Source organism: Chlorocebus sabaeus, chromosome 26 (genome assembly GCF_047675955.1).
Source record: "Chlorocebus sabaeus isolate Y175 chromosome 26, mChlSab1.0.hap1, whole genome shotgun sequence".
Lineage (NCBI taxonomy): Eukaryota > Metazoa > Chordata > Mammalia > Primates > Cercopithecidae > Chlorocebus > Chlorocebus sabaeus.
Window position 1 is genome coordinate 32829584 of NC_132929.1, and position 21265 is coordinate 32850848.

General features: G+C 39.8%; 1 protein-coding gene and 1 non-coding gene across 13 annotated transcripts in view; one reads left to right on the forward strand and one right to left on the reverse strand.

Moving 5' to 3' along the window:
- The window catches only part of TCF12 (transcription factor 12), a 364983-nt gene extending 345549 nt beyond the window's left edge, over positions 1 to 19434 (forward strand). For 9 of the 12 annotated variants that reach the window (XM_038010019.2, XM_008016474.3, XM_038010020.2 and 6 more), the window contains 3 exons: positions 5240 to 5472; positions 14695 to 14848; positions 17083 to 19434. In XM_038010019.2, coding sequence (XP_037865947.2) covers positions 5240 to 5472; positions 14695 to 14837 — 376 coding nt within the window. In that variant the 3' untranslated portion in view covers positions 14838 to 14848; positions 17083 to 19434. The remainder of the gene's footprint in view (positions 1 to 5239; positions 5473 to 14694; positions 14849 to 17082) is intronic. The other 3 variants (XM_008016475.3, XM_008016478.3, XM_008016483.3) reach the window with 1 other exon arrangement.
- Positions 10739 to 10842, reverse strand: LOC119628212 (small nucleolar RNA U13). Its single transcript, XR_005244516.2, has one exon. It is a non-coding gene; the product is annotated as a small nucleolar RNA U13 (small nucleolar RNA).
- Positions 19435 to 21265: the final 1831 nt, after the last annotated feature.

Genomic DNA, 21265 nt, shown 5'->3' on the forward strand with positions numbered 1-21265 from the left:
TAATAACATGACCCTTGGACAAAATAAGGATTTGAATTCTGGTTCCATTACATACTTGCCAAGTGACTTTGGGCAAGTCTTTGAGCTCAGTTTCTTCTTCTCTAAAAACAGACTTTCTGTTACAGGATTCTTGTAGGAATAACCTGAAAATGATGTATGTAAAACCCTTTGCACACTGTGTAGCACACAGTAAGCACTCAATAATGATACTATATCTACTGTTACAGTGGTAATGTTATGGTGGTAATTTTAAGTGTATGGTGTAGGCTTGCTTCCATGGAGCACGGACCTGACATCTCATCATTATACTGCCACCAATTAGCTGTGTGATCCTAGGTCTTGAAGTGGTTCTCAGCCCTGCTGCACAGACCCTGGAACATTTTAGAAATACAGGTGCCTAGGCCCCAACCCAAACTCACTAAATTAGTGAGTCTAGCATCCCTGGTAGTGAGATCTGGAAAGCTGTGTTTTTTAAGTGCTCCTGGAGATTCTAATGAGTGGCTATCTGTGGACACCATTGGGCTCATTGATCTTTAAAAGCCCTTTTGAAGTCAAAGAACCAGTGATTTTCTTTTGTCAAAAGAATGCATTTATATAATTCTTAGTGATTAGCAGGTAAGATATTACATACTTTTTAGAGACAGGGTCTCTGTTTGTCACCCAGGCTGGAGTGCAGTGGACAACCTCAAACTGCTGGACTCAGGCAGTTCCGCCATGCCCGCCTCAGCTTCCCAAACCACTTAGGTTACAAGCACGAGCCACCATGCCTGGCCTGTGTACTTGTTCTTTTATTAGAATACTCAGGGTATTAAAGAAGAGGTAAAAATGTCTGATATTTTTGCACGTTATTTCAAGGTTCTGAGAAGCCATGGTCAGTAATTTATATCTGAATCATAAATAGAACTTTCTATAAGCTGTTACAGAGCATCTCCCTCATATTTTTTTTCTGATTATGTAGTCTATTTTCATTACAGAAATTTAGAAAATACAGAAAAGTATACACAGAAATCACAAGAAACCCCACTATTCAGAATTAACCAGTTTACTTTTTTTTTTCCCCCTGATAAGTTCTAATTTGATTTCACTGTGGTCTGAGAGACAGTTTGTTGTGATTTCTATTCTTTTACATTTGCTGAGGAGTGTTTTACTTCCAATTATGTGGTCAATTTTAGAATAAGTGCGATGTAGTGCTGAGAAGAATGTATATTCTGTTGATTTGGGGTGGAGAGTTCTGTAGATGACTGTTAAGTCCACTTGGTCCAGAGCTGAGTTCAAGTCCTGGATATCCTTGTTAATTTTCTGTGTCGTTGATCTAATATTGCCAATGGGGTGTTAAAGTCTCACGTTATTATTGTGTGGGAGTGTAAGTCTCTTTGTAGGTCTGTAAGAACTTTCTTTATGAATCTGGGTGCTCCTGTATTGGGTGTGTATATATTTAGGATAGTTAGCTCTTCTTGTTGCATTGATCCCTTTACCATTATGTAATGGCTTTCTTTGTCTCTTTTTATCTTTGTTGGTTGAAAGTCTGTTTTATCAGAGACCAGGATTGCAACCCCTGCTTGCCTTTTTTTTTTTTTTTTTTTTTTTTTTCCCCGTTCTGTTTGCTTGGTAGATCTTCCTCCATCCCTTTATTTTGAGTCTGTGTGTGTCTTTGCACGTGACGTGAGTCTCCTGAGTACAGCACATTGATGGGTCTTGACTCTGTCCAATTTGTCAGTCTCTGTCTTTTAATTGGGGCATTTAACCCATTTACATTTAAGGTTAATATTGTTATGTGTTAATTTGATCCTGTCATTATGATACTACTGGTTATTTTGCCCATTAATTGATGCAGTTTCTTCATAGCGTCAATGGTCTTTACAATTTGGCACATTTTTGCAGTGGCTGATACCAGTCATTTCTTTCCATGTTTAGTGCTTCCTTCAGGAGCTCTTGTAAGGCAGGCCTGGTGGCGACAAAATCTCTCAGCATTTGCTTGTCTGTAAAGGATTTTATTTTTCCTTCACTTATGAAGCTTAGTTTGGCTGGATATGAAATTCTGGGTTAAATTCTTTTCTTTAAAAATGTTGAATATTGGTCCCCACTCTCTTCTGGCCTGTAGGGTTTCTACTGAGAGATCCGCTGTTAGTCTGATGGGCTTCCCTTTGTGGGTAATCTGACCTTGCTCTCTGGCTGCCCTTAACATTTTTTCCTTCATTTCAACCTTGGTGAATCTGACAATTATGTGTCTTGGGGTTGCTCTTCTTGAGGAGTATCTTTGTGGTGTTCTCTGTATTTCCTGAATTTGAATGTTGGCCTGCCTTGCTAGGTTGGGAAAGTTCTCCTGGATAATATCCTGAAGAGTGTTTTCTAACTTGGTTCCATTCTCCCCATCACTTTCAGGTACATCAATCAAACGTAGATTTGGTCTTTTTACATAGTCCCATATTTCTTGGAGGCTTTGTTCATTTGTTTTCACTCTTTTTTCTCTAACCTTGTCTTCTCGCTTTATTTCATTAATTTGATCTTCAGTCACTGATATCCTTTCTTCTGCTTGATCGAATCAGCTATTGAAGCTTGTGTATGCTTCACGAAGTTCTCGTACTGTGGTTTTCAGCTCCATCAGGTCATTTAAGGTCCTCTCTACACTGGTTATTCTATTTAGCCATTCGTCTAGCCTGTTTTCAAAGTTTTTTGCTTCCTTACAGTGGGTTAGAACATGCTGCTTTAGCCTGGAGAAGTTTGTTGTCACTGACCTTCTGAAGCCTGCTTCTGTCAGCTTGTCAGACTCATTCTCCATCCAGTTTTGCTCCCTTGTTGATGAAGAGTTGTGTCCCTTTGGAGGAGAAGTAGCGTTCTGGCTTTTGGAATTTTCAACCTTTCTGCTCTGGCTGGGTAGATAAAACCCCACAAAGATAAAGTTTTATCTGCCTTTGGTTTTTGATGTTGGTGACCTACAAATGGGGTTTTGGTGTGGATGTCCTTTTCGTTGATGTTGATGCTATTCCTTTCTGTTTGTTAGTTTTCCTTCTGACAGACCAGCCCCTTAGCTGCAGGTCTGTTGGGAGTTTGCTGGAGGTCCACTGCAGACCCTGTTTGCCTGGGTATCACCAGCAGAGGCTGCAGAACAGCAAATATTACTGCCTGATCCTTTCTCTGAAAGTTTCGTCCCACAGGGGCACCCGCCTGTGTGAGGTGTCTTTCGGTCCCTCCTGGGAGGTGTCTCCCAGTCAGGCTACACGGGGGTCAGGGACCCACTTGAGGAGGCAATCTGTCCATTATCGGAGCTCGAATGCCATGCTGGGAGAACCACTGTTCTCTTCAAAGCTGTCAGGCAGGGCTGTTTAAGTCTGGAGAAGCTGTCTGCTGCTTTTTGTTCAGATACGCCCTGCCCCACAGGTAGAATCTAGAGAGGCAGTAGGCCTTGCTGGGCTGCAGTGAGCTCCACCCAGTTCGAGCTTCCCTGCCACTTTGTTGACACTGTGAGCATAGAACTGCCTACTCAAGCCTCAGCATGGCAGATGCCCTTTCTCCAGCCAAGCTTAAGCATCCCAGGTCAATCTCAGACTGCTGTGCTAGCAACAAGCAACGATCCGTGGGCCTGGGACCCACTGTGCCAGGCACGGGAGGGAATCTCCTGGTCTGCTCGTTGCAAAGACCATGGGAAAAGTGCAGTATTTGGGCAGGAGTGTACTGCTGCTCCAGGTACAGTCACTCATGGCTTCCCTTGGCTAGGAAAGGGTAATCCCCCAACTCCTTGTGCTTCCTGGGTGAGGCGATGCCCCGCCCTGCTTCAGCTCACCCTCCATGGGCTGCACCCACTGTCCAGCCATTCCCAATGAGATGAACCAGGTACCTCAGTTGGAAATGCAGAAATCACCCATCTTCTGCATCAATCTTGCTGGGAGCTGTAGACCAGAGCTCTTCTTATTTGGCCATCTTGGAAGTGACCCACCTCAACAATGTATTTTTTTAAAGTGTTGTGTTTTTGTTTTGGATCAGCTTTATTGAGGCTTAATACACATGTAATAATAAAATTCACTAATTTTAAATATACAGTCTGTATGTATGTTAAAATGTGTATATTTTGTCATTTTGACAAGTGTAAAAGTTATATAACAAGCCACCATATTCATAATGTTGAATATTTTCACCACCTCAAAAAATGTCCTTATTCCCCTTGGTAGTGAGTCCCTTTCCTCAATCCCATGGTCCTTGGCAGCCATTGATCTGCTTTCTGTTACCATAGTTTTGTCTTTTCTAGAAGTTCACGTAAATGGAATTGTAGAGTATGTATGTGATCTTTCATGACTGGCTTTTTTTACTTAGCATAATCTGCGGCTTGATTTTAGAAACTATATAACAGTGCATTGTCTGAATGTACTATGATTTATTTAACCCATTTCCTATTATTAGACCCCAATATGTTGCTAACGTAAATAATTCTGTGATCATCTCCTTTCACATAAATTTCTATGTGCATCTCTAATTATATCCTTAGGATGAATTTCCAAAGTTGGAATTGCTGATCAAGAGGTAATAAACGTTAAGGCTCTGGATTCTTTTTGCCAATTTGCCCTTCAAAAAATTGTGTCTTTTCTCCCGTGTTTTATAATCATCACCACTGACGATAATTTCTCTCTAGAACAAAAAATAGCCATTTTCTGAGATACTTCTCTCAATCTGTATCTTAAGCTTTCCTTCTTTCTTCTTACCAGGTAACCGCCAGAGTATATTTAAGAGCATAAGCTAAGTAAATTATACATTCATGTACTAGGAGGGCTTTCAAACTGTAATGTGTGTATCAGTCATCTGGGGAACATGTTAAAATGCAGCTTCTAATTCAGTAAGATGGGAGTAGAACCTGAGAGATTCTACTCCAGTATTTTTAATAAGCTCCCAGTAATACTGATGCTGCTGATTTGTGGATCACATTTTGTGTAGCAAGGTGCTAGTATATTATGTAGTTGTTGATCTTATATTTATGAAGAGTTTCTGGAGAAATCTTTATGCTATAATGTGCAATGAAAAATGCACTTCAAAGTGTGTGTATGTGGTATATTTCAACTATATGACTGCATATGTGCATTGAAGAAAAATTGGAAAGGAATATACAGTCATGTTAACTGCACCTATTACAACTGTTTACAAAATTTATAGGTAGTTTTCATATCCATCTTTACACTTTATAGTTGTGCACAATCAGCATATCTTACTTTATAGGGAACCTAATAGACTTTGTCATTACTTTATTTTCTAGCAGTACTAATGAAGATGAGGATTTGAACCCTGAACAGAAGATAGAAAGGGAGAAGGAGAGGCGGATGGCTAACAATGCCAGAGAACGCTTACGCGTGCGGGATATTAATGAAGCATTCAAAGAGCTTGGCCGAATGTGTCAACTTCACTTGAAGAGTGAAAAACCCCAAACAAAACTCCTTATTCTTCATCAAGCTGTGGCAGTCATCCTTAGTCTAGAACAGCAAGTCAGAGGTAAGTAGGTTCAGCTGAGATGTATAACTGTTCTGCTTCAGATAGGCAGACATTTCTGTTTATAGTTGCTCTTCTGCTTGGGGAAGTTGTTTGTTATTTCTCCCAGTACTTCTGCTACTGTATCATCAGGGTCGTTTTTCTTGTATTCTCACCTCTGTCTCACTATATTACCCAGTATCTGTGGGCTCAGTGTTCTCGACCATTAGAGAGTAATTCTGTGAAACAAAGCAGAGAACAAACAGCCTCTACCTGCTGCTCAGCAGTAGTGCTTTGTGTCCCTTTGCTCTGGTTGCTTCTGATCTCTCAACCATCAAATTTACCTGCCTGGACCTGCCCTCCTCCCTGCTGTTTATGTGTTTCCTACTTCTCTGTATTCATTTTCTTGCCTGCTCTACTTTAGAGTATCTACCATGCCCTGCTGGTTAATAGGATGCCTTGTCATGGTCCCTTCTGCCTTTGCCAGATACCTTTACACCCATATAAATAAGGTCTCAGGGCTTCTTTGTTGACCCCAAACCAGGAACACCAAAAACTTTTTGGGCTAACATACATTGGCATGCCTGTGTGTCCTTAAGGGCAAAACAGCTCACCCACTGCTGACTCACTTTCATTTTTCAGGAAGTTTGTTGCAGCCTTGAAGAACCTTTGAAACTTCATTTGTTCAATGTGTTTTTATTGCATACCTCCTGTGTTCCAACCAGCTATGTCCTAGACCCTGGGTTATCAAATAATAGAAACTTCTTGTCTTTAAGAGGTTTTACCATCAAGCTTGAGTTTCTCCATATACTTACATATTGTCTTAAAATATCCTAAGCCTTTTTGCAAGGAATTCATAGATGTGGCCCTAGGTTCCAGATCTGACCACTAGTCTCTCTCAGAGAAATTCTTTTGATTTTGTGTGAAGAAGGTTCAAAAAAGAATAGGGTGGGCAGATGCTTGAAAACTACAGCCATGGAGCCTCAGCATAGATTGCAGAATGAGTACTCTTTCTTAGGAAAACCAGAGTTAGAGAACTTAAACAAACTTGCAGAAATATATACAGTAGTAGTTAATTCATCCACTTCCCTCCAATATATTTAATGAATAAGAATGAGGGATAGATCATTTTGTGTATAATCAACCTAACATTAAAAATGGATACTTGCTCCTCTTCTCCCAAGGTCCTTGAAATATCTGTGGAGTATAAATGTTAATGAAACCTAATCTTCAAAGAGTTATAGACTCCCTTGGGATATCCATAAGGAAGCAGATTGTTACCCACTCACCTGTGGCAGAAGCAGTGGTTCCTTGAACTACTGATACCTCCTGTCACTTTACCAATATTCTTTTTTTTTCCTTGAATTGTGTCTGACACCCTTTGTCTCACTCTGAAGGCAGCAAGGCACCTATGTTCAGTGGTTCATCCTCCTCCTCTTCAGCCCAGGATATCTTCTACCCTGACCTCACCCAGCCATTTATTGTTAAAGCCACTGCCTCCATCTCAGCTGTGAAAATCTTACTGTCTGGTCAACAGGAGTACCAGAATTTATTCTAATACACAGCACTTTTTCCTCCTATAGTGCATTAGAATCAGAATGCAGTCATTTGTGTTTTAAAAAACTTTTTTTTTTTAAACAGAGATACCTACTTCAGATCTAAGCCATTAAAACGAGAAATACTTCTGTGTTTGAAAAACACAAACATAAATAAATAAAACATAAATTCTACCATGCCTAGATGGACCTTACTCATTTGTAACATTGGAATTTGCGGTGGTTCCATGCGGGCATCTAGAACAGAAAAGCTGAGTCTGAGAGATGTATCATCTAGGCTTTCTTACTACTGACTTTCTGGTCTGTTACGGGTACTGACTATTTCATACAGTTCTGCAAAGCTCTGTCTAAGGAGTCTTTGATGAGAGTTTGAACAGATTTCAAATACACTGAACTGTAACTTCGTTAGGGATTGCTTTGATATTCAGAAAAGCCTACTTCTCCCCTGCCTTCAGGCTGGGCTTGAAGCCTTGTCTTAGGACTTTACATAAAAGCCCAGGGATCTTTGTAAGACATGTATGTATGTATGTAGGTAGGTATGTATGTATGTATGTATGTATAGATGGTCTCATTGTTGTCCAGGCTGGTCTTGAAATCCTGGCCTCAAGCATCTATAGGCTTGAGCCACCATGCCTGGGCTCAGGCTCCTTGAAGGACACTATGGTGGCTGTCATATAGGGTTTAGAACCCTTCATACAGGCCACAATACCTGTGCCTTGTCTTTGGCAACACCTTCAGAGTTTTGTATAGCCACTGTCTTTTCCTTGATTTACCTATAGTTTTGAGTTATTTTGGTGACTTGATCACTTTTGAGAGCCTCTTCATCCCTACAGGGACCCTCCTTCGCAGTCCCTAATCCAGCACTTTCTATAAAAACAGCTTTTGTTTACATGACCTATTTGGGCATCCTCTGCACTCGGGCTTCCCTTCTGGTTTGGGATGATGCTTCAAGACTGTATCTGATTGTGACCCAACCTGTCACAATCCCTGGATAAGTAGTTTTACCAGGAGACAAGCTGACCCAGGTCTAGCAGTTCATCCCAGAGAAGAGTGAGAAGAGTGGCTTCTCTTCTAAGCCTCAGATTGTGCCAGAGCATTTTTTGTGCCTTGTTGCCCCACCTGTCAAACCCTAAGTCCCCACTGCCAATTTAAGCTTTTCCATTTTCCTGACTACGTTATTTGTACCTTTGCCATTTTTATTAAACAAATGACCTTCAAGTTTGTACTGTCGGCATTACTCAGGACTCAGTGGTTAAACATTTCCTCCTCTCAAGCTCTTTCACAGGTCAGCTCAGTCAGCTCACTGTTCTTTTGATAATTTAGTGATAAGAGAACTATTAGATTTTCAGTTTCCTGTTCTCCAAGTGAGTTTGAAGATAAATGGTCTAGGACAGTGGTTTTGAAATCTGGCTGGTCCCAGAAGCACCTGAAGCTTTTCTTTTCTCAAACATTTCCAAACCTTACCCCCAGGGGATTCTGGTGCAATGAGATGGTTAAATGTGGTAGACTTAGCATATGCAGTGATGATACTACAGTCTTTCCTACATCCCCACTAACATAAATAAAAATGACATTTATTTTAACCCGCAATGACAGATGAGAGAGGAGACCATAGCAGATGAAATAGCAAAAGCTGCATGTAGGATAGAAAGTCGATGGAATAGTGGTACATACTTATTTGTTTCTAAGTACCAAAGAATATATGTCTCAAGAGTGGTAAGATCTAATCTTGTGCTAAACACATTGATTTCTTAAATGCCCTGAAGTTAAAATACATAATCATGAAATTTCAGGGCATTAGGGTAAAAACAATATTCTAAAGCTTCTGGAGATAAAATATAAATAGCTTACAGATAAAGAAACAAGAATCAAAATATCATCAGCGTTCTGGACAGTAGTACTGGATTCCAGGAGATAGTGGAGCAGTACCTTCAAATTTCTGAGGAAAATAATTTCAACCTAGAATTCTTTTTTTTTTTTTTTTTTTTTTTTTTTGAGACAGAGTCTCGCCCTGTCACCCAGGCTAGAGTGCAGTGGTGTGACCTTGGCTCACTGCATCCTCTGCCTTCTGAGTTCAAGTGATTCTCCTGCCTCAGCCTCCTCCATAGCTGGGATTACAGGCACACACCACCATGCCCAGTTAATTTTTATATTTTTAGTAGAGACAGGGTTTCACATGTTGACCAGACTGATCTCAAACTCCTGACCTCAGGTGATCCACCTACCTCAGCCTCTCAAAGTGCTGAGATCACATACGTGAGCCACCACACCTGGCCGGTTTCAACCTAGAATTCTATACGTTGCCAGACAATCAAAGGTGAAAATAGAATGAAACTATTCCACATAAGCTGGGTGTGTGCCTATAGTCCCAGCTACTTGGGATGTTGAGTCAAGAGAACCACTTGAGCCCAGGAATTTGAGGCTGAAGCGAGCTATGATCATGCTGCTACACTCCAGCCTGGGTGACAGTGCCAAGTCCACCCTGTCTCTAAATAAAAATTAAGTTGGCAGCCGGGCGCAGTGGCCCACACCTGTAATCCCAGCACTTTGGGAGGCTGAGGCAGGCAGATCACGAGGTCAAGAGATCGAGACCATCCTTGGCAACGTGGTGAAACCCCGTCTCTACTAAAAATACAAAAATTAGCTGGGTGTGCTGGTGCACACAAGAAGTCCCAGCTACTAGGGAGGCTGAGGCAGGAGAATCGCTTGAACCCAGGAGGCAGAGGTTGCAATGAACCAAGATTGCACCACTGCACTCCAGCCTGGCGACAGAGTGAGACTTCGTCTCAAAAAAAAAAAAAAATTGAGTTGGCTAGGCATAGTGGCTTATGTCTATAATCCCAGCACATGGGAGGCCAAGGCAGGAGGATCGCTTCAGCCTAGGAGATGGCTTGAGACCAGCCTGAGCAACATAATTAGGCCCCATCTCTTAAAAATTTTTAAAAATTAGCTGGGCATGGTGGCTCACATCTGTAGTACCAGCTGCTTGGGAGGCTGAGGTGGGAGGATCGCTTGAGCCCTAGAAGATTGAGACTGCAGTGAGCTATGATTATAGGACCACATTCCAGTCTGGGCAGCAGAGTGAGAACCTATCCCAAAGAAGAAAAAAAAAAAAGACATTTCAGATATGCAAATCCTTTAAAAATTTACCTTCCTTGTACATTCTTTTAAAAAATAGAGACAGGGCCTCACTGTGTTGCCCAGGGTGGTCTCAAACTCCTGGCACAAACGGTCCTCCCACCTCAGCCTTCCAGGTAACTGGAACTGCAGGCATTGGCCTCCACACCTGGCTCGTGTGTATTTTTTCAGAAAGCATCTGGAACATATGCTTTAGCCAAATAAGTGCATAATCAACAAAGACAAATGCTATAGAATCCAGGAAACAAAGAATTTAACATAGAAAAACAGCAAAAAGAAATCCCATGACAAGAGCTACTGGGCCTAGAGAGCAACTAATCCATTGAAAATTGAATATTATTAGCGGCAGAAGAAAGGTTTCCAAGGAAAGAAAATGGAATTAATTGATAATACGATGTGTTCAAGATTAGGAAAATATATTGATAGGCATTTGTTAGATCTCTTGGAGCATTCAGTGGTGGGGTTGGGGAGATGGAATTTGCATTACTAACATGAAAAAACAAGTAACTAACTATAGGAAAAATAAACAGTTACATGAGCAAGGGAGCAATTACTGTAAAAAAAAGTTTTTCTTTCTCTTTTTTTTTCCAAGTTAAGGTCAGATGGGCAATGTGCTGAGGTCATAACGAATTTGGAGGGTGGCACATCTCACACACACTCGTGTACACCCAGTCATCATGCTCATGAACTACAAAAGGATCAAATCTTTCCTCCCTCCCTCCTTCCCTCTTTCTCCCTCCCTCCCTCTCTCTCCCTCCCTCTCTCTCCCTCCCTCCCTCTCTCTCCCTCCCTCTCTCTCCCTCTGTCCCTCCCCCTCTCTCTTTCTGTCCCTCCCCCTCCCTCCCTCCATCTCTCTCTCTCTCTTTTTCTTTCTTTCTTTTCTTTTCTTTCTTTTTCTTCTTTCTTTCCTCCTTTTTTCTTTTTCTTTCTCTCCTTTCTTTTTGTCTTATGCTTTCTTTCTGCCTTTATTTCTTTCTTTTTCATTCTTTCCTTGTGTCTTCCTTCTTTCCTTTTTTTTTTTTTTTCTTTCTCCTTTCCTTTCCTTTTTTTCTTTTCTTGTCTTGTATTTTCTTTTCTTTCCTTTCCTTTTCTTTCTTCCTCAGGGTTTTGCTCTCTTGCCCAGGCTGGAGTGCAGTGGCACTATCATGACTCACTGCAGTCTCAACCTCCCAGGCTCAAGTGATGCTCCTACCTCAACCCCCTAAGTAGCTGGGACTACAGGCGGGTACCAGCACGCCTGGCTAATTTTTAAATTTTTGTAGAGACAGGGTCTCACTGTCTTGCCCAGGCTACTGTAAAATTCTTACCTCGGCAGCTATCTCCATATAGTCGTAATAACATAAATATTTTCCTAGTCATAATAATGTCAGAAGTGACTAGTGAGTTAGCCAAAAGTTTTGCTATAAACATGTTGCAAAGTTGATGTTATAAGAGAGTGAAGTCCTCAGCTACATAAGAAGTCAATAGATTGAATTCCCCTAATTGAAATTTTGGAAGACATATTTCTCATGCCCTGCAGGTAATGAGAAGTACCAGACATTTCTGGCTACTTAACACACATTTGCTGTGGTCTTCTGTCTCACACCAAGAGGTATGAAAGAGTAGCCTTAGCTTTTTTTGAATCAAAGTTGTGTATTTACTTCACATTTCCTAGAGTCTGCCATAGTATTGTTCTTCCTGCCAGAAGTGTTCTTTGTCTGACTCTAGGAATCTGGAAAATCTTGCCTAATTTACTGAGTTTTTGGTACTGGTCCTTCCCAGCATTTCTCATCATGTCTCCTAGATCCTGGTGTGATAGAGTCACTGTTAGCTAAGAGCAATTTTCCATTATAAAGAGAAATGTGAGCCTTTTTTCAGTTGGAAAATTTTCGCATCTCACATTCTCCTCTTAAGTTTTACATACTAATTTATGCCCTCTTCTCAGTCTCTTGGGTCGTTATATGAGACTTAACCTCCACAGTCTCTCTTTTATTTTTTTTTTGGAGACAGAGTTTCGCTCTTCTTGTCACCCAGGCTGGAGTGCAATGGCGCGATCTCGGCTCACTGCAGCCTCCGTCTCCCTAGTTCAAGTGATTCTCCTGCCTCAGCCTCCCGAGTAGCTGAGATTATAGGCACTTGCCACCATGCCCGGCTAATTTTTTGTGTTTTTAGTAGAGACCATGCAGGCTTGTCTCAAACTCCTGACCTCAGGTGATCCGCCTGTTTTGGCCTCCCAAAGTGGTGGGATTACAGGCATGAGCCACTGCACCCGGCCCACAGTCTCTTATAAAAAACAAACTGATGAAGGACAAACTCTTATTTGTTAGAGGTGCACAACTACTTATTAAGAAAGTAGCTCTTAATATTTTTTACATAATGATGAACATGGTATTTTCTCCTACTAGTTATCCTGCTACATTAACTAAGAGTATATCTTTCTTCATTCATTCATTCATTCTTCTTATAGTTGTATAGGCTCTATGTCTTTCCGTAAATACAAGGGCTTAGAAAATTAGAACTCTAAAATGAAATTTTATTAATATGCATCACTGGTAGTCAGGAGTCAGCTAAGTTTACCATAATGAAGTTTTGTTTACATTTTTAAAACTTCAATGCAAGCTATAAATGTTGATTGAAATATATACATTCAAATCCACTTTTACCTTACTTTAAAGGGAAAGCCAGCATAGTGGCACTTGCTGGTAGTCCCAGCTTTTTGACAGGATGAGGTAGGGGGATCCTTTCAGCCCAGGAGTTGAAGGCAAGCCTGGGCAACGTAGTGAGACCCCATCTCTGAAAAAATGGTCAGGGGTGGGGTGGAGACATGGAAAAAGGAGAGCTGTAATAATGGTACATCAGCTATGCCCTCATTTCAAGAAAATCTGACATAAAATATTACAACTTATAAAAAATACTATTTTCATTCCATACTAATTACAAATGATCCCTTTATATTATATTCATTAGGGCATTTTAATCCATTTATAAAAATATGTGGAGCAACTTTTAACCTATATGTTATAATCAAATAATCAAATAAAAAACTATATCAGAAGCTATGGATATCTTGGGCTTAAAACTCATTTTTTAAAAAATCCAACAGGAATAGTAGTGTGTAAGTAGATTTTGATCCAGTGGGTCTTTGATTTGATGGATTTTCTTTCCCTTTATTTCTCACAATAGCACCCTATTTCTTTTGTTTTTTTTTTGTTTTTGTTTTTGTTTTTTTTGAGACAGTGTCTCCCTCTGTTATCCAGGCTGGAGTGCAGTGGTGCAATCACTGCACCTTTGACAACTGTTGGGCTCAAGTGATCCTTGTACCTCTCAGCTTATTCTTTAACCTCTTTTGAAAATGCCCATGTCACAGATCCCATGCGGTCTTCTTTGTTATCATAAAAATAAGAAGCAGCAGAGGTTTTTACCACCCTTTTAATAACACCTCCAGCAATAGAAAGACCAACTCAGTCATCTCGTTTCACATATATATCAAAGTAGAAAAGTAACATGTGCACCAGCTATCTATCCCTCTCCCTTGAACTGGCACATTTCCTGTAGAAGAAAGGTCCCCAACCCCTGGGCCCTGGACCAGTACCAGTGGCCTGTTAGGAACCGGACTGGCTGCACAGCAGGAGGTGAGCAGAGAGCAATCCAGGGAAGCTTCATCTGTATTTACAGACACTCCCCATCATTTGCATCTCCACCTCCTGTCAGATCAGCAGCAGCATTAGAGTCTCATAGCATGAACCCTATTGTGAACTGCATATGCAAGGTATCTGGGATCTAGGTTGCCTGCTCCTTATGAGAGTCTAATGCCTGATGACCTGTCCTTCTGTCCCATTACCCCCAGGTGGGGCCATCTCGTTTCAGGAAAACAGTCTCAGGGCTGCCACTGACTCTATATTATGGTGACTTGTATAATTATTTCATTTTATATTACAATGTAATCATAATAGAAATACATTGCACAATAAATGTAATGTGTTTAAGTCATCGTGAAACCATCCTGCTCCCTTCCCCCCGTACCCAGTTCATGGAAAAATTGTCATTCACGAAACCAGTTCCTGGTGCCAGAAAGGTTGGGGATCACTGCTTTAGAGAAATAGCTGAGGATATCTCTTACTTTATCCTTTTCTGAACTGGTAACTTTTAGGTAAAGCACAGATGTCTCTCTCTAAGTACAAGATGTCAGCATTCATGTCAATTCTGTGTACCGTGTCTTAGCAGGACATTGAAGAGACTTGGTAGCCTAATAACAAGAGCATTTGCCAAAATGTTTGAGTGAAGAGTAGCATTTTGATTTAAATCAAATCAAACCCTAGAAGGCTAAATCATGAGCAAAAAAAATGAAGAAAACACAAAATGGTCACTTAGAAGTATAAATCTAGAGGCTCAGTTCAATGCTGAGGTTTTGTGTGAGCACGTTGTTTCTTCTATGTGATGGTACTTAGTATGGGAACGAAGTTACACAGAGATTGCTAATCCCCACAGAAAGAAAATAATGCAATTTGTTCAGCTTGAGACCTAATTTATAACTTAAAACCATAGTGATAAAAATTCTTTCCTCCTGTTTTAGAGAGGAACCTTAACCCCAAAGCAGCCTGCCTTAAGAGAAGGGAAGAAGAAAAAGTTTCTGCCGTATCGGCAGAGCCGCCAACCACACTGCCAGGAACCCATCCTGGGCTTAGTGAAACTACCAACCCTATGGGTCATATGTAAACATCAGCCAGGTAAGTACGGGTTTGAAAAGACACAAGGAAATAACCTTAAGACTCATCTTAAACTGGGTTAGAATCTTTGAACAGAATTCTCTAGTGAGCAGTGGCCATTGTGAAGGTCACAGGTAATTTGAAATACAACAGTTTGTCTTTCTGTTACATTATCAGACTTAGAGAGCCAGTGTCATTTTATACAAAATTACCATTTTCTTCAAAGTGTGACAGTACCTTGTGACTTTAGTTCTTCTGTTCTGAATCGTCATGTTTACTCTCTTACATAAGTGTCTTCCTGATCCAAGAAGAAATAATAAAGTGACTCAACCATCAGAAAACGCTCTTGCTACCACTCATGTTCTTCATTTCTTTATTCAGAAATGCTTGACTATATCATCAGCCAGTTTTCTGCTAATTATCTAGCTCTTTGTCATGAAGCCTTTATATATGAAAAAGTTATTACTTCTATTTGGATCAATAATGCAAGTTTATGATATGCTTCCTCCCCACTTGTAAGCACATCAGTTAACACCTTCTAGAATCTATTAATATATGTGAAGTTATTATATATGGTAGAGCCAGAATGCCCTTCTCTCTGGTGGAATTTTACTTGTTCAAGGACTATTCTTTATATCTTTCTCTTCATGGACTAAACACAATTCATTTCCTTGTGATTTTTTTTTTTTTCCCTCAAGACGGAGTCTCGCTTTTTTTTCCTCAAGACGGAGTCACCCAGGCTGGAGTGCAGTGGCACAATCTCGGCTCACTGCAGCCTCTGCCTCCCAGATTCCAGCGATTCTCCTGCCTCAGCGTCCCGAGTAGACTAGCTGGGATTACAGGTGCGCACCACCATGCCTGGCTAATTTTTGTATTTTTAGTAGAGTTGAAGTTTCACCATGTTGGCCAGGCTGGTCTCGAACTCCTGACCTCAGGTGATCCACCCACCTCAGCCTCCCAAAGAGCTAGGATTACAGGCGTGAGCCACCTCACCCGGCTGGTAACTTCACTTTTATAACCTGCATTCAGCAGTATGTAGTTTTTTTCCCAATTTTATCAACAGATTAATAGTAGTAAGTAAAGGCAGATGAGTGTGGGGTGTGGAACAAAAAAAATACCGAGTGCAGTTTCATTTGGTCAGTTTTGTAGCTATCTCATTTTGAACTGAAAGTCTGGAATTTGATAGAATATTTGATAGATAAACTACAAAGATTACTAACTCACCTTTTCCTGAGGGATTTAGTTCCTACCACCACTACATATATAGGGTCAAACCAGACCACACAGAAGATTTCATTTAGGGTAAAAGAAAGGAAGAGTTAAGGTTGCTAATTTCATAAAGATAGTTACCTGGTTTCATGAATTGGATAGCAGATTAAAAGCAACAAGAGACAGGGCAGATGTATATTATATACATCTGTATAATTATATATATATATATTTTTTTATATATATAATATATTTACAGAGTTACCACTATATATATATTATATTGGGAACATAAGTATGTATAGAATTTGTACTAATAGAGTAAAATGTTGTTAATAAATATTGAGTAAACATTTGTTGAGGACCTACTGTGTGCCAGGAACTGGGACCAATACGAAAATGAATGCAAAATGGCCTCTGACCTCAAGTGCTCTCAGTTCAGATGAAATAAATGTAAACTGTTAACACAATGTGGTTGAGTGGAGGCAGCAGCAAATTGAGGGCTTTACTGTTGTCTCACTACTGAGGAATGAATGAGTAGCACCTCAGAGCTCAGTTATTGCCAACTTGAGTGTTGTTAAAATGAAAGTTTGCATCATTGCTGCAGCTGTTTTATACTCCTATAGTTTGTGATTCTGTAATCACATGATCTCCTTTAAAATCTTACCATATAGCTGGATGTGATGGTGCACACCTGTAGTCCCAGCTACTCAGAGACTGAGGTGGGAGGAGCACTTGAGCCCAGGAGTTTAAGGCTGTATTGAACCATGGTCATGGCACTGTACTCCAGCCTGGGTGATAGAGCAAGACACTGTCTGAAAACAAACAAACAAAAAACCTTACCATACACATCAAGTAAAACCATTTCATTATACCTTAAAAGGAAGAAGTTCATTAAGTCACTTAGCAGACTACAAATTTAGTGCAGACATGGATATAGATGAGGAATACCAGCTTGTTTTGTTGGTGGGAGGGGGAAGGTGTTTTATTTTTAATAATTATGTACTAACTGGTATTGTCCTCTCCCTTGGCTGTCCCTGCCACAGTTCCAGAGTTATCAGTAGGCTAGATAGAAGGTGACCTCTCCTCATAAGGACTTGGACAACTCAGATTATCTGAAGACACAGACCTGACAGGAGGGAGAAGAAAAAACAAAACACTTGAAGCAAGAAACTCAAATGTAATCCTACGATCAAAGCAACTGGTCAACACTTCCATCAGAAGTGAAGATAGGAAGCTCATCAGATAGAACATCAGCCCATGAGATGTTTGCAACAAATCATTTTGTTGCAAGCAGTGTGTCGCTTCTGCACAATCAGAGACTGTCTCGATCTCTCCACTCACCGTGGAAGTTGCCTTGTGCCTAAACTGAATTGACAAATGCATTGTAACTACAAATTTTATTTATTGTTATGAAACTGTAAGGTCTACATATAAAGGGAAAAAGTTAATGTGGAAAGCTGATCTACACTCAGCTGATGCCAGCATACATTAAAGCGGTTCACGTGCAGAGAACAAAGCAGTGACAACCATTGGCCCTTAGCATTCCCGGCATACCTATTAGTGTCTTAAAAAGGAAGGGAAAAGTCTTTTGTTGCCCTCTCCTATCCTTTTGCCATATGAATAGTGTTTTCCATGAAATAGGAAAATATCACTTGGAATAGCATTTCTCTTGCTCTCAATTTTTGATTTATTTTTATTTTCTCTTTGTGGGTGTTATATTTGATTTCTAAATCTGAATAGTTTATGGTCACAGTCCAGCCTCCTCCATGCAGCCCTGTGTGCTTTGCACATTTACCTTACAGTGGTAAGCAGAGACCATCTGTGACCATAGCCTAGCTAGGATTTTAAAAGGGGAAATTTTGTTCTCTAGGTTTTCCCCCAAATAAACATTGCTTTATTTCTAATAATAACCAAGACTTTTCAAGCTTCTAGATCTCATAGGAAAGCTTGTAACAGCAAAATTGTAAATTACAAGGGAAGAATCTACTTTTTAGAAATTGTTTTGTTTTCCAAGCAGTAAGTACTACATACAGTACTTGTAAAGTGTTAGCTGTAAGTAAGCACAAAATACATTTAAAATACAATGACAATTTTTTCAGGCTGTGATTATGGTGAACATAACAAAACCCAGTAGTCACCAAGGCAGGTAGTGTGATAAATGAACACACCACTCTGAGGCTAATTACCTAATGGAATACAAGAGCAATGGTCACCCGTGTTTCCTTATCCTAGCCTTTATTTCTCTGTCATTTGGATGGCTGGTCAGTGGGGAAGAATTCAGTGGGTGATTTAATCAACTGCAAACCATCTGCCCCTGTCCCAAAATGATGAGCCAGATTAGCATTAAACCAGTATTTGTCAGTCCATCTTAATACTGTTCATTAAGGCACTCTCTGTCTCTAATCCTTAGGAGTTGTTTTCAAAGACATAATCACTTTGAACTTCCATGAAACCTGTCTTCCACCGCAGCAACCCTGGGAGAGAAAAACATGCTAAACGAGGTATCTTGGCTTAATAATTCCTTCTAGCCAACATCAACAGTGGCAATCAGCACACAGAGGAAAGGACCCAAATCACTATGTAGCTTAAAGATTTCTGTTAATTTGAAAGAACAAAAACAGGACAGAACTTCTGGTACTCTAATCAGGATGATTCCTAACAAGTCAGTCATTTGTGAACTTAGTGGACTTTTTGGTTACTTTAATTTGCATATATTCTCCAGTTACATCAGACTCTATCTGTGGCCTTGTTCTTCATTTCAGTGTTAATCAGCTAAACAGAAGTTGTTGCTTATGATGTGTGAGTGAACATATGCCACTGCCTGGCCTTTTTTTCTTCAGAGCTTGTTGTCTTTTTCGCTATATTAGACTTTGCAGTATGCCCAGAAGCTTTCCTTCATAAAATAGAAAGAAAAAAACATTTGGCTTATTTTTCACTGTAGCTAGTCTTTTATACAATAATCTTGTAAGAAAATTTCTTGAATTCTAAATATTACTCTTTCTAGATTTTTGAAATCAAAAAGTTTTCAGTAAAAAGTTTCTTACTTTATTTTATTATATTAGGTAGTAAAAATGTAGGGTTATTTACCATAACCTGTTCATTAATATCAGAAATTTACAATAGCATTTTAAGACCATAGTAGGATTCTAGCATACCGTGTAGTACCTATGGAGTATTGTAAGAGCTAATTGTTGGAGATGAATTGCTTCTCATCTTGTTCTCCAGTTTCCATTGTTGGTTTATTGCAGATTTGTATCCTGTGTCAAATTCAAGGTATTATTGATAAACCTTTTCAACCAGCAGCAAGAAGTTCAAATTTTTTTCTGTCACTGTAACAGAAAACACAATATGTATATAACATTTATGTAGCAATAAATGTGCCATCTTTTTTTTAACACAGTAAACTAGTGAGTTTTTTACATTACTGTTTCTCAAATAATAATGTATTTTGTTTTCTTTTCTCCATCTCATTCATCCCAGAAACACTCACACTGCTTTTCCTAACTGCATTATCTGCATTATCTGGGAAACCCTTCAGGACAGAATCAGGGTTGTGGAGCTAAGTTGGCAATCTGGTCTAGAGGTTCTCCAGCTTGTGCTTTTCTCCTCTTGCCCTCACTACTGATAGTGTGGCCTTTTACCCTTTTCCTCAAGATTGACCAAACAGCAATTAGTAGTTATAGAAAATCTGCTCATTTGTAGATCTAGAGAAAGATGAAGAAGATGGAAAAAGACTCAAATGAGGCTTTTTAAGTTATTCTTCAAAGCACTTTTCACATTTCCCATACCCTTTCTCACAAAAAAAGTGTGTCATAATTAGGTAATGGTATTGTTTATTGTTTAAAAGTTAAAAGATAAAAGTTTGCTTTTATCCCAGTTTTTAACCACAAAAAAAGCATAGTGATTATCCATGAGGACTTCATGCCAAGCAAGAACCTCAAACAAACTGGACAAACTTTTTTTGACAGTGAATGACTTTTTGTAGGACCTGTGCATGCAAAACCCATGGTGATTGTCACATCCTCTTGGTATGCTGGCAGATTGCTTCTCTTGGTGAATTATGAAATCCACTGTTCACATTGGGTGCCTAACAGAACATTTTGTTTCTTGTGGGATTTAGTGAAAACTATTAAAGTTGTTAAGTTGATTTTATACAAAATGATAAAAATCTCTAAGAAGAAAATGTATAATCTTAAGAGCTGAAATGAAATATAGAGACCATCTAGTAAACGACCTCATTAATAGATCTGTGAAAACTGAGACTCAGCTTGTATGTCTCTAAGAACACATAATTAGTAACAGATCAAGACACTTACAACTTTCCCTACAAAACCTCCTTGCCTTTACTTTCTCTTTCTAGATTTCTAGGCCAATTTTACTCAGTGTCTTCATTTTCTTCCATATTTGTTTTATTTCATGTTTCTCTCCTACAGTTCATGTTTTCTTTCTCCTTGGAAACTCAAAATTTAAACGTGTGTGTGTGTGTGTGTGTGTGTGTGTGTGTGTGTGTGTGAGAGAGACTTTAAAGAATTTGGCATTAAATAGTCCTCGATTCAGATCTAAGCTCAACATCTGATTAACTTCATTTTCTTATCTGAAAAATGGAGATAACATTAGAATTGTGTAAGGATTGAATGAAACAATGTATGGAAAGCTCTTATGGTTCTTGTCACATAATAAGTACTTAATAAATGATAAATATTTTTAAATAAATAATATTATAACCAACTCCCAGGATGATTCCTCTTCAGCCATCCTGTCAGAGGTAAATGGTAAAATAAACCCCCAGAAGATGTCAACCCATCTTTGTAGGAGTCTACATTCTTTTGCAGCCATCCAATGAAATAATTGCATTTCTTTTCAGTGCCCTCCCATGGCTACATTTTAAGAGGTTTTTTTTTTTAGACCTTCACATTTCAAGAGTGAGTCTGGCGGGCATGGTGGCTCACGCCTGTAATCCCAACAATTTGGGAGGCCAAGGCAGGCCAGTCACTTGAGGTCAGGAGTTCATGACTAGCCTGGCGAACATGGTAAAACCCCGTCTCTACTAAAAGAACAAAACTTAGCCAGCCGTGGTGGCAGGTGCCTGTAATCCAAGCTTCTCGGGAGGCTGAGGCAGGAGAATCACTTGAACCCAGGAGGTGGAGGTTTCAGTGAGCTGAGGTCACGCCATTGCACTACAGCCAGGAGAACAAGAGCAAAACTCTGTCTCAGAAAAAAAAAGAG